This window comes from Salmo salar, chromosome 20 (assembly GCF_965601325.2).
Source record: "Salmo salar chromosome 20, fSalSal1, whole genome shotgun sequence".
Classification (NCBI taxonomy): Eukaryota; Metazoa; Chordata; class Actinopteri; order Salmoniformes; family Salmonidae; genus Salmo; species Salmo salar.
In genome coordinates, this window is record NC_138310.1 from 48168811 (window position 1) to 48182219 (window position 13409).

The following is a 13409-nucleotide window of genomic DNA, read 5'->3' on the forward strand; positions in this document are numbered from 1 at the left end:
CCTCTCTTATTTTGAGAGGTTGGATTAAATGCAGAAGATACATTTCAGTTGAATGCATTCAGTTGAACAACTGACTAGTATCCCCCTTTCCCTTACCCTGTTCCCCCTGACCCCTACTGTCTCTGTGCTCAGTATCTATGCTGCAATAATCTATGTGACGGGGGGCTAGGGTCAGTCTGTCCTTTCTGGTGTAATTATCCTGTCTTATCTGTGTTTGTGTGTGTGTGTGTGTGTGTGTGTGTGTGTGTGTGTGTGTGTGTGTGTGTGTGTGTGTGTGTGTGTGTGTGTGTGTGTGTGTGTGTGTGTGTGTGTTAGTGCCAGGGAGGAGGAGCGGCAGGCGTGACATCTTTCAAGTGTGGCTGAAGTATATCTAGTCTTTCATTGTAGAGTGAGACTGCTTTATGGAAAGAGTCACCATGACCACTCCACTACTGATGTTTGGTATGTGACCATCACTATCAAACTCTGCACATTTGCTAGAATTTGTCTGTACAATCTCTGGACTTTTCTTAACATTTGTTTGTTTCATTTGTGCAGTACTTCTGGCTCTACCCTGCTACAGCGCAACTGGTAAGTGGAAAGCACTATCATGTCTTTCATCTGTTTGTATGATGGAAATGGGGCCAACTGTTGAGAAGTGTAGGGATGTGTGGGCTACTACTCTGCCTCCCAGGTTGATGTGTGTACGGTATGTTGTACTGTGGGCTCCTCTTCTTTTACAGTAAGCAATAGCAAAATTGATTGTGAATTATTTCTCTGTGGCTTGGACTTGAGCGTTTGTGCATCATGTACCTTACTTCCTTGATATGCCTGCTGAAAACAAATCTCAACCAGGAATGCATAGATTTTTGTTTAAAGTCACAAACAGAGTTCTGCCTGTAGATGGATATCTCTGCAATCTAGATGATACATTTGTGAAGTCAGTTGAGTCATCATTACCGTAAACAGAATGGCCTGCTTGAGCATGGTTTTATAGAGCTCTGTGATGTTTTACCAGTAACTACTAAGCAAAGCCAGTTCAGACAGAAAGGTCAGATTACACCAATCGGAATCAAATTCTTTCTACCTTATTTTTGTGGTCTATTTAAGTTGACCATTTCTGCTCACACATTCTCTTCTCCTGCATTGCTGTTGCGCTAAGCTATGCGATAGGCTTTTCTTGCTGCTTAATATTGCTGCTGTAACATATCTGCCACCCCGCTATGCATTTTTTGTTTCCCACCAGCCCTGCCTCCATCTGTTTGGTTCTGCTTTTTTTCCTGTCAGATTGGTATATATCTCGCTCACTGCCTGAAGTTGATTAATAAGGGTAATAATTGACTCATTGCTCGGACAATGAGCTCTCCTGAAGGAGCTTAACGCCAAGATCAAATGTATTGCAATCTATTTTGTAATACATGGATAAAGGAATTGTGGGTTTAATTTCTGAATTGAAACAATTAATGATTAAATTCTTTATTTAAAAAAATTCTAAGCAACTGTCATTGACAATATTTTGCACAGGACATTTACATAGGACATTTTTCAGTTAGTGTAAAGAGCTTCTCACAGAACACGTAGCCAGGACATTGTCTTAAGGTGTGGATGTTCCTATTGTTCCATCTCACAGGGCAAATCAATCGTTTTGGACTTCCAGTCTCTGCCCATAGCAGGGATTTCTATGTCAGGTGAGTATAGTCAGTATATAATTCCCTCATCTGTGCTCTGTGTAGAAGTTGCCTAAAACTGACCATAGATCAGTGTTAAGTGGGGTTATTTGTATTTTTGTTGAGCAAAACTTTGTGTGGGAGCTAGGCCTACTACGCTGTGTACCCCAATGCACTCAAAAACTATGAAGCCAGCTATAGCCTATTGCCTGTTTATGAGTCTTGTGGTAAACCGTGGGGTGTTGGGTTGAGCGTGCAGAGATTAACACAGAGACAAAAAACACGACTTTACTAGGCAACAAAATAAACATAACAACAAAATAACTTAGGTTTGGCTCGGTCCTTCTTCTCAGATTCTGCTCCGTGTTTGTTTCTTGGTCTTCCCTCGCAGTGTGCCACGGTGCTCCCTTTATGTGGCGTGCACAGCTGGTTGGCACTCTCCCCTAATTACCTCTACTTGGGGCCATCAGCGTCGGGGTGCCCAGCCCATGTACTCCCAGCAGAGGGAGCCAACGTCGCGGCACATACCTCCCCTCTATCAGCAACCCTTGGGGTAGACCGTCCCCCCCGTCTCCCGTCCCCCCCACCAACCGGGAGGGAGGCGTGCTCAGGGCTAGGTTTGCGTCCCTCCTGGAGAAGGCATCCGCATTGCTTGTGGATGACAGAGAATCGCTGTAAGGACAGGAACCAGCAGGTCATTTGTGTCCTTACCTCTTGCCATCCACACAAGGGGGACATGGTCAGTGGTCAGGGTGAACTTCCTCCCGCGGAGGTAATACTTGAGGGTGTCCAGTGCCCACTTCACGGCAAGGCACTCCTCGACAATCGAGTACTTCTTCTCCCTAGGGAGGAGCTTCCTGCTGACATACATGATGGGGTGCTCCTCGCCTTCCTGCTCTTGGGACAAGACGGCCCCTACCCCTGTGTCAGACGCGTCTGTCTGGACCAGGAGGTTTTTGAGGAGTCGAGTCCCGGTGCAAACATAGCACGTCCTTCAGGGCCTGGAACGCCGCGTCTGTGTCCTCTGTCCTTCGCACACTCTGGGGTAGGCGTGCTTTCGTTATGTCTGTGAGGGGAGAAGCTATTGCGGCAAAGTTAGATACAAATTGACTGTAGTAGCCTGCTAACCCCAGGAACAACTTAAACTGCCTCTTGGTTCGGGGGACCGGCCATTACCTAATTGCAGCGGGATATTTTTCTTGGGGCTTCACATTTCCCTGCCCGATTTGATAGCCCAGGAACTCCACCTCAGAGTAGCCAAATGTTGTGTCTCTGACTATGATAAAATTATATGACATGCTATTTTATCAAATCGATTACCTAACGTGATTGAATTAAATCATGCAACAATTAAACCATTAATAACCTGGGGCATCATGGAAGCATTCATTTATATAGAGCGGTTATCTCCCGAATCCAATCTCTTAAAGATCTGAAGATCTTTTATTATTAATATCTGTCAATTATTAATCGTCACCTTATTCAGTCTCATTCTGATGGTCGTAAAGTACTTGGTTATCTGCACGAACCCTGGCTAACAAGTTGAATCAGCAATACACAAATTGGCTTAATTATTTATTTATTAAATACCGAAATAATCACACAGAATGACATATATATATACACAGGATAGATCATACATCGATTACTAATCATGTCATGAAAAGCCCCTAGTGGGCTAACCCCATATGACGGCTGGTAACACAAAGGAAGGGGGTTGGATTTGAATGAAAGAGCGAGAAGACTGAGAGACAAAGGGATTGGGTCTCTATCAGACCTTGATAAGCTATTCTACCGTAAATACAGAATCTTATGGATTCTAATAACTGCCCATTCGGAAAAGGAAAATGCAAGATATATATTTACTCTGAGCTGCGCTTCGATAGATTAGTCGAAGATAGAAGACTGGTTTACCCAGCAGAGATCGACCATTGTCCTTTGAAGAATCTTTCTGGTCGTAGTGTTGTAGAGCGGATACGTTAAAGTCGTTCTTTGGAGATTGTCTGTCCTTTCCTAAGCCACGTACGTTTACAGCTGCAGCTGATAACTCAACGTCTAGGAGGTATCACTTCTTCTTTAGCCTCTCTGGGCAAGGTGGGACGTGACCGTCCCACACTATTCAACAGCCAGTGAAATAGCATGGCGCGAAATACAAAACAGCAAAAATATCATAATTTCAATTTCTCAAACATATGACTATCTTACACCATTTTAAAGATACACATCTCCTTAATGTAACCACATTGTCCGATTTCAAAAAGGCTTTACAGCGAAAGCAAAACATTAGATTATGTTAGGAGAGTACATAGACAAAAATAACCACACAGCCATTTTCCAAGCAAGGATATATGTCACAAAAACCCAAAACACAGCTAAATGAAGCACTAACCTTTGACGATCTTCATCAGATGACACTCCTAGGACATCATGTTACACAATACATGTATGTTTTGTTCGATAAAGTTCATATTTATATCCAAAAACAGCATTTTACATTGGCGCGTGATGTTCAGAAAATTTATTTCCACCAAAACTTTCGGTGAATGACCACATCAATTTACATAAATACTCATCATAAACGTTGACAAAATACATAACAATTATTTTAAGAATTATAGATACAGTACTCCTGCAACCGCTGTGTCAGATTTTAAAATAGCTGTTTGGCGAAAGCACATTTTTCAATATTCTGAGTACATAGCTCGCCATCAAAGCAAGCTATACAGACACCCGCCAAGTTCTGGGGTCACCTAAACTCAGAATTAGTATTATAAATATTCTCTTACCTTTGCTGATCTTCGTCAGAATGCACTCCCAGGACTGCTACTTCCACAATAAATGTTTTTGTTCGAAATAATCCATATTTGTTTCCAAATACCTCAGTTTTGTTCGTGCGTACAGAGCACTATCCAAAGGCATAACGCGCGAGCGCGGTACCAGAGACGAAAAGTCAAAATGTTCCATTACCGTTCTTAGAAGCATGTCAAACGTTGTTTAAAATCAATCTTTGTGGTATTTTTAACGTAAAAATGCAATAATATTCCAACCGGACAATAGCATATTCCTTCAAGAAGAAAAAGAAGGAACGGCGTGCTCGCGGGATCGTGCATTACCAATCCCTTTGTCCATAGGCAGTCCACTCATTGACTGAGCTACTATTCTCTGCCCGGTTACAGGAGATGGATAAAAAACTTTCTGAACGCTTTTGACAGCCAATGGAAGCCTTAGGAAGTGCAACATGACCCCGCAGACACTGTAGTTTTGATAGGGATTAGAAAGAAGAACTACAATTCTCAGATCTCCCACTTCCTGGTTGAATTCTTCTCAGGTTTTTGCCTGCCATATGAGTTCTGTTACACTCACAGACACCATTCAAACAGTTTTAGAAACTTCAGTGTGTTGTCTATCCAAATATACTAATATGCATATTCTAGTTTCTGGGCCAGAGTAGTAACCAGTTTAATTTGGGTACGTTTTTCATCCGGCCGTGAAAATACTGCCCCCTGTATTTTAAGAAGTTAGTGAATAATCGTTCAAAGTTCAGACCAAGTTTCCATAATCAGCTCACGCTGTATTCTGGCTGGTCTAGTTGAAATTCCGCATTCCAGCGTGGTGATCGTCACCTCCACGTTGAAATTTGCCCTTTTGAACGTTAGGACAGCAGTCCTAACATTTCTGGAACTAAATGTTAATTTCGTTAGGTTGAAGTTGAAATTAGCCCTTTAAACATATGAACACCAGTCCTTACATCATCGAGAACTGAGGTTGAATTCCGTCAACGGGCTTTGTACTGGGGGAGAGAAGGGCGTGTTTCATAGTTCTCAACAAATGTCTGTTCACTTGGGCGTGGCCACTGAGTAAGCATAAGTTTACTTATGAAAACAATTCTCTCATTTAGAAGCTAAAATCACATTTCATCTTCTCACAAATTGTTTCCTATTTAAACATTTAAATTGTACAACAATTCCATGTGAATCTGATAACTACAATGTGTAGAAATTCCAAGATACAATTTATGTTGTCCTATCATCAGATATAATGTCCCAGACAACAACATCTGACATCATATTCTTTAAGTACCAACGAAGACTTTCAACTGGTTGAGAAAGGGAATATTGCTCCACTTCCCAACCTTTTGATGGTAACATACTTTCTCTGTGGTAACACAGGGCTTTCCAAGAGTCCATTCTGTAGAGTGGAGAGAAAAAGGGGAAAGGTATTTATGGGGGGGATCATAAACCTCACCCAACAGGGCAATGTCATGACACCAGCTTGCACTTGTGGGGGTTCGTGGTCAGCCCCGCATCCCTTAGCGCATCCATCACCGCCTGTAACCTACAGAGATGTAAAAGGATTGCCTCTGGATACCGAGTGGCGTAATCCACGATTACCATGATGTATTGGTGTCCCCTCGCAGTCTTCACCAACGGACCCACCAGATCCATTGCCACCCGCTCAAACGGCACCCCTATAATGGGCAAGGGAACCACAGGGTTTCTATAATGTGCCTTCCGAGCTGTGATCTGGCACTCTGGGCAGGTACGGCAGTAGTCCTCCAAGGTGCACTTGACTCCGGGCCAGTGGAACCGATTCCCGATCCACTCCCTGGTTTTCTCCATCCCCTGGTGTGCTCCGAGCAGGTGGGTGTGGGCGAGCTGCAAGACAGTCCTAACATACCAGGTGGGTATGAGTAACAAGTCATTCGTCTCCCTATTGTGCTTAACTACTTGATACAATAAATTATGCTTGATGGCAAAGTGGGGGTAGCGCCACTCGGTTACCCCAGGTAATAGCACAACATCCACCGCGATCACCTGGCCCCTCGCGTTCTGGAAGTTGAGGTCTTCTAATTGGGCCGTCCCGAACTGGCCCGTGATGATTCCAGTGTTGGGCGGCCCGTCTGGTGCCTCCACCTCCATAAAGGGGAACCTGAAGTCCTCCTCGGACGATGGCTCGCTTCCCGGCACAGGGTCATCTCCCTCCTCCTGCTCCGACTCGGGCCCAGTGGCCACCTCTGGTTTCGGGGCATCCTTTTTCCTCTCCTTCCTACATCACACACGCATCTCCACAGTGCCTGGAAAAGAAGGCAATCTCTACCCAGGAGAATGGGCACAGGCAGGTTAGGAACAGCCCCCACGCACATCTGGCACTCCCCCTTGGGGTGGTTATCCACACCGGCATGGTTGGGTACCTCTTCGTGTTCTTGTGTACGCAGGACAATGTCACCTCATCTTTCCCCTCTCGTGTGAGCCACTGCGGTTGGGCCAGGGTAACATGCTGCCGGAGTCCAGCAGAGCGCTGTTATCGACGACATCGATTCGTACTGGAACACGACAAGACCGGAATATTGATTAGACCTAGAAGTTTAGTATAGACACTTTTTCATAACATTTTAGTTTAAGTAGGTCTAATGATATAAGTAGGTCTGATGATATTCTAAAAACATAAAGTGCATATTTTTCTCTACTGACCGTATAATAAAAACATTGCAACTCTCCATGTCGCTGAATCAGTGGGAGCCCTGAGCTTGTATCCAGGCAACAAGACTAGGGGTCTAGGGGTGATGGGAGACGTGATCGCACAACAGCTGGGAGAAAGACGGCCCAGTTTCAGTCTCTCCCAACACCGCCGCTAATGTTTGGAACATGTCAAATATGCCCCTGTCCACTCGCTGTCCCCACAGTTCCAGTTTGGCTTTGAATGCAGCCACTTTATCTGCCAACTTAAAGACAGTTGTCATTCTCCCCCTGAAGTGACAGATTGAGTTCGTTGAGCAGGTTGAATATGTTGCACAGGTATGCGAATTTTGCGACCCATTTCTCGTCATTGAAATGTGCTGCCAGTGATGACTTTTTTTCTGAAAGAAATCTCTGTAGCGGCTCTCGTAACTCAAACACTGGCACTCTGGCAAGCGATCTCCCCCTGGATAGCCATCTGACTTCTGTGTATAAGAGAAGGCGTTTGTGCTCTGCGTCCATTTCCTCACAAAGCTGCCCAAACAGACGCAAGTTAAGAGTGTGTGCTTTGATGTGATTGATAACTTTAATAACATAATTTAATACGACGTTAAATTCAGGTGACATTTTTCAGCTAGCCAGCATTTCTCTGTGAATGACACAGTGCGTATACTCACATTCAGGTGCAACCTCTTTAACCCGGGTAGTGAAACCAGACAGCCGTCCAGTCATGTCAGCAGCCCCATCCGTGCATACGCCAACACAGAATGACCAATCAAATTTGCCTGACATGTAATCATCCAAAGACTTGAATAGTTCTGTGGCCGTTGTGTTAGTCGGCAGGGACAGCGCACACAACATATCCTCACGCGCATCATCCTGAAATATATATCGCACATAAACAAGCAGTATTGCCTTGTTTTCGACATCGGTAGATTCGTCAATCTGGATTGCATACCACGGTGACTCGTTAAGCCTCTCTAGCAATTGTGCCTCAACGTCCTTCGCTATTTCATCAATTCGCCTAGTGACGGTGGTAGCCGAAAGAGGAACCTGCTATCTTTTAGCTGCAGTCTCTCCTAAGAGTTCACGGCAAATGTCCTTAGCAGCAGGTAGAATCAACTCCTCACCAATAGTGAAAGGCTTCTTGGCCTTAGCAACGCAGCTAGCCACTAAGTATGACGCTCTCAGTGCAGCCACGTTTTTTGATGCGGTGTCTTTCAAGACTTGCTTCTGTCCTTGTTACAGTTTTCTTTGCTCAAAGAATTCAACATGTTTGTCTTTAAGTGCAGGGTGCTTGGATTCGATGTGCCGAAGCAGTTTTGAGGGCTTCATTGCCTCGTTAGATAGCCTATCTCCACATACTACGCACAGGGGGCTTGGAGCATGCGAGTCACCTTTCGCAATAAAGCCATATTTTAGGTAGGACATCATATTTCCTATTGAATTAGGCATTCTTTTTTTGCAGTCTCGGGCTCTGCTGTCTCTACATTATCAACATCTTCGTTGGGCCTTTTAGCTCCCTTACCCCTTCCGAAGAAGCTCTCCAGCGACGTTTGATTGTTTTTATTCATGTCAGCTAACGTAGCTAGCTCACGCAGACCGTGATGAACTCGCGGCGCACATATTACTCAAGTTCAAAATCTGTAAACTGTTATGAGAGTGATGAGAAAAGACCAACAGACTGCACCAAGTTCAATGTAATTACTGCACAAATAGTCTATAATTGTATATAATAATTATTTTCTTTTACCGTTTTTGTAATAAATTATTTTCCTTTCCGTGCGGCCCAGTAGCAAATGTGCCCGGTGGTTGGGGACCGCTGCTATAGCATACCACATTTTACGGAAGAGTAGGGCCAAGTGAAGATGGAAAAAAATAAGCAGTGATGGTTGGTGGTACTTGGATTATAGTTTTTTTCTCACATTTAGAAGGGGCGGGCGGGGGTTCTAAGCTGACATATGGAATTATTTTAAGATGGTCATACCATGGATTATTTAGCTATTTGATTTGGAATTTTATGACACCTTTAGGTATAAAAAGACAGTCACAAAATAAATAATAAGAAACAAGGTTTTGAAGTGTATGTCCTATTTTTAGATATAAGTAAGCTCAGGAAATATATAATCGTTTTTTTACACTCTTTTTTCAGTAAGCATGCCGGGGGGACATGCCGAGGCAGTTGCAGTACGTTCTGTGTGGTGCATACATTGGATTTATCTAACATTTTTGTCAAACTCTATGTGTCCATGGCTTGACAGAAAGGGTAGCAGAAGGGGAATGATGAACTTTTGTTGCACACATATCCAGATGATGCTGCGAAAACCCTGCAGCTGTGATCTAGACATAATTTAGGGATGACTCATGGTCTGACAAACACCGCTCTAGCTCTGCCACTTTTCATTCTCAAAATGCTTACATCTCGAAATTTAGTTTTGAGTTTACTGCGACTTTATTCTTGAAATATTGTAACTTTATTCTCAAAATATTGCCACTTTTCTCTCGAAATAGTACTACCCGTGCAAAAAGGAATAATCCAAGTACCACCACCCTTATTATAATTGTTTTTATATTTTCTTGGCCCTAATACTCTTCCCTATGGTAAAAGGTCGACGTTTGGAAGTCTCAATAAAAAATACTCTTGTCACGTGACTATAGAAATCTAAACATTCTGTTTTTAGAGACACAATTTTCCAATAGCCTATGATTAAGGTGACTATAGTCAATCTGTTTCTGGGTTCTCACCACCACCACCATCATCAGTGGTGTAAAGTACATAGGTAAAAATACTTTAAAGTACTACTTAAGTAGGTTTTTGAGGTATCTGTATTTTACCATTTATATTTTTGACAACTTTTACTTTTACTCCACTACATTCCTAAAGAAAATAATGTACTTTTTACTCCATTTTTTTTTCGTGACACCCAAAAGTACTCAATACATTTTGAATGCTTAGCAGGAAGGGAAAATGGTCCAATTCATACTCTTATCAAGAGAACATCCCTGGTCATCCCCTGATCTGGCAGCTCACTAAACATAAATGCTTTGTTTGTAAATTATGTCAGTGTTGGAGTGTGTCCCTGGGAATCTGTAAATAATGTTTTAGTAAATAATTGTGCAGTCTGGGTTGTTTAATATTTGGGGTAGACTAGTGGTTAGAGCGTTGGGACAGTAATCGAAAGGTTGCTGGTTTGAATCCCCAAGCTGACAAGGTAACATCTGTCGTTCTGCCCCTGAACAAGGCAGTTAACCCACTTTTCCCTGGTAGGCCTTCATTGTAAAAAATAATTTATTCTTAATTGACTTGCCTAGTTAAATAAACGTTAAATTAAAAAATATATAAGGAATGTGAAATTATTTATACTTTTACTTTTGATACTAAAGTATATTTTAGCAAATACATTTACTTTTTATACTTAAGTATATTTAAAACCAAATACTTTTAGACTTTTACTCAAGTAGTATTTTACTTGGTGACTTTCGCTTTTACTTGAGTCATTTTCTATTAAGGTATCTTTACTTTTAAGTATGACAGTTGGATACTTTTCCCACCACTGATCATCATTATCCTTATCATTAGGCTATTCACATAATTCAAATTCAATCAAGTCACATGCACAATTCGATCGCCCAACATTAATTTATTTTTTATTTGTTTACTTTTGTTTAACTAGGCAAGTAAGTTAAGAACAAATTTGTATTTACAATGACGGCCTACCCCGGCCAAAACCTCCCCTAACCAGGACAACGCTGCACTAATTGTACGCCGCCCTATGGGACTCCCGATCACGGCCGGTTGTGATACAGCCCAGGATCAAACCAGGGTCTGTAGTGATGCCTCTAGCACTGAGATGCAGTGCCTTAGACCGCTGCGTCACTCGGGAGCATTCACTGACATCAGTGCACGAGACGACTCCATTTTTTTTCTTTCAGTGTTTGAACAAATACAACATCGCCCGGTTGGAATATTATCGCTATTTTACGAGAAAAATAGCATAAAAATGTATTTTAAACAGCGTTTGACATGCTTCTAAGTACGGTAATGGAGAAAAAAAAAAAATTCACGAAATGCGCTGGCGCGTCACCCTCGGATAGTGACTTGAACGCACGAACAAAACGGAGCTATTTGGATTTAACTATGGATTATTTCGAACCAAAACAACATTTGTTGTTGAAGTAGAAGTCCTGGGAGTGCATTCTGACGAAGAACAGCAAAGGTAATCCAATTTTTCTTATAGTAAATCTGAGTTTGGTGAGGGCCAAACTTGGTGGGTGTCAAATTAGCTAGCCATGATGGCCGGGCTATCTACTCAGAATATTGCAAAATGTGCTTTCACCGAAAAGCTATTTTAAAATCGGACACCGCGATTAAATAAAGGAGTTCTGTATCTATAATTCTTAAAATAATTGTTATGTTTTTTGTGAACGTTAATCGTGAGTAATTTAGTAAATTCACCGGAAGTGTTCGGTGGGTATGCTAGTTCTGAACAAAACATGCTAATGTAAAAAGCTGGTTTTTGATATAAATATGAACTTGATTGAACAAAACATGCATGTATTGTATAACATAATGTACTAGGAGTGTCATCTGATGAAGATCATCAAAGGTTAGTGCTGCATTTAGCTGTGGTTTTGGTTTTTGTGACATATATGCTAGCTTGAAAAATGGCTGTGTGATTATTTCTGGCTTTGTACTCTCCTGACATAATCTAATGTTTTGCTTTTGCTGTAAAGCCTTTTTGAAATCGGACAATGTGGTTGGATTAACGAGAGTTTTATCTCTCAAATGGTGTAAAATAGTAATATGTTTGAGAAATTGAAATTATAGCATTTTTAAGGTTTTTCGTATTTCGCGCCAGGCGCTACCATTGGATATTGGTGAGGCTCTGTCCATAAAGAAACTTTCAAAGTTCTTGAAATTTTCCAGATTGACTGACCTTCATATCTTAAAGTAATGATGGAATGTAATTTCTCTTTGCTTATTTGAGCTGTTCTTGCCATGATATGGACATGGTCTTTTACCATATAGGGCTATCTTCTGTGTACCACCCCTACCTTGTCGCAACACAACTGATTGGCTCAAAAGCATTAAGAAGGAAAGAAATTCCACAAATTAACTTTAACAAGGCACCTGTTAATTTAAAGCATTCCAGGTTACTATCTCAAGAAGCTGGTTGGGAGAATGCCAAGAATGTGCAAAGCTGTCATCAAGGCAAAGGGTGGCTACTTTGAATAATCTCAAATATAAAATAGATTTTGATTTGTTTAACACTTTTTTGGTTACGACATGATTCCATGTGTTATTTAATAGTTTAGATATCTTCACTATTATTATACAATGTAGAAAAGAGTAAAAAATAAAGAAAAACCCTGGAATGAGTAGGTGTCCAAACTTTTGACTGGTACTGTATATGTCTTTTGTATTTTTGAGTCAATTTCAATTCAAGATTTTTCAAGTAATCCGCCCAACCCTCTTTTATTTATTCTGTCAACATTGTAAAAAAACGAGATATTGCCTAGGTCTAGATATAGTAAGTCTATATAGGCTGGTTTAAAGAGTTTCACAGCCAGCCGTTCTGCACACGCTAAAATCACAGTGTTTCCAATTCTATAGCCATGTTACATAGTGTTTTTTAATTGAAACAACCTCAGCCTTTAACCATCCAAATATTTTATAAAAAATTCTGCCGATATGAACTAATTTATTTTAGGACATAGAGTGAACCAATTTCTGTAGTCTATAGGCCCACATACAATACTCTGTTCTTACGTATGAAGGAATGCAGCTCGTGCTTCCTGTGACTTGTTCAATCACATGCAGCTCAGATTTATTTTGTAAAGAAGAGTTATCAAGATGTGAAAAAATATTAACACGGCCTATAATCCAAAAATAACAGCCTTCCCGACTTTCTCCGTGAACCGCCTACAAAGGAGTTCACTCCTGCTGGAACCAAAAATGGACCAAAAATTGTCCTTCAAATGGTTCTCTTATATGGGCACAGCCAAAGAACCGCTTAAGGTTCTAGATAGCAGTTTTTTTCTAAGAGTGTATGTGCTGCACATAATGCCTTATAGATATAAAGATGAGCCTCTGCCTTGCAGGTCTCCCGGAGATAACTTCTGCGGCAAGGTGAAATTTGTCATTTCAGGGTTCACCTGCTGTGAAAGACAATTGCATATGGGGGCTGAGCAGTCCTGCTGTGGAAACAGGTCCTTCTACCTCACCCAGGCTTCCTGTTGTGGTGGTGAGATAGACAGAGTCATGTCTCCTAGCAGTATCCCACTGTATCTATTCACTCTAACCTGA

General features: G+C 41.7%; 1 protein-coding gene across 1 annotated transcript in view; it reads left to right on the forward strand.

Annotated features, from left to right (window-relative positions):
- Positions 1 to 344: 344 nt before the first annotated feature.
- LOC123729246 (uncharacterized) overlaps positions 345 to 13409 on the forward strand; it is a 34412-nt gene continuing 21347 nt past the window's right edge. Inside the window, exons 1-4 of the mRNA XM_045703526.1 lie at positions 345 to 441; positions 538 to 570; positions 1610 to 1667; positions 13205 to 13347. Coding sequence (XP_045559482.1) covers positions 402 to 441; positions 538 to 570; positions 1610 to 1667; positions 13205 to 13347 — 274 coding nt within the window. The 5' untranslated portion in view covers positions 345 to 401. The remainder of the gene's footprint in view (positions 442 to 537; positions 571 to 1609; positions 1668 to 13204; positions 13348 to 13409) is intronic.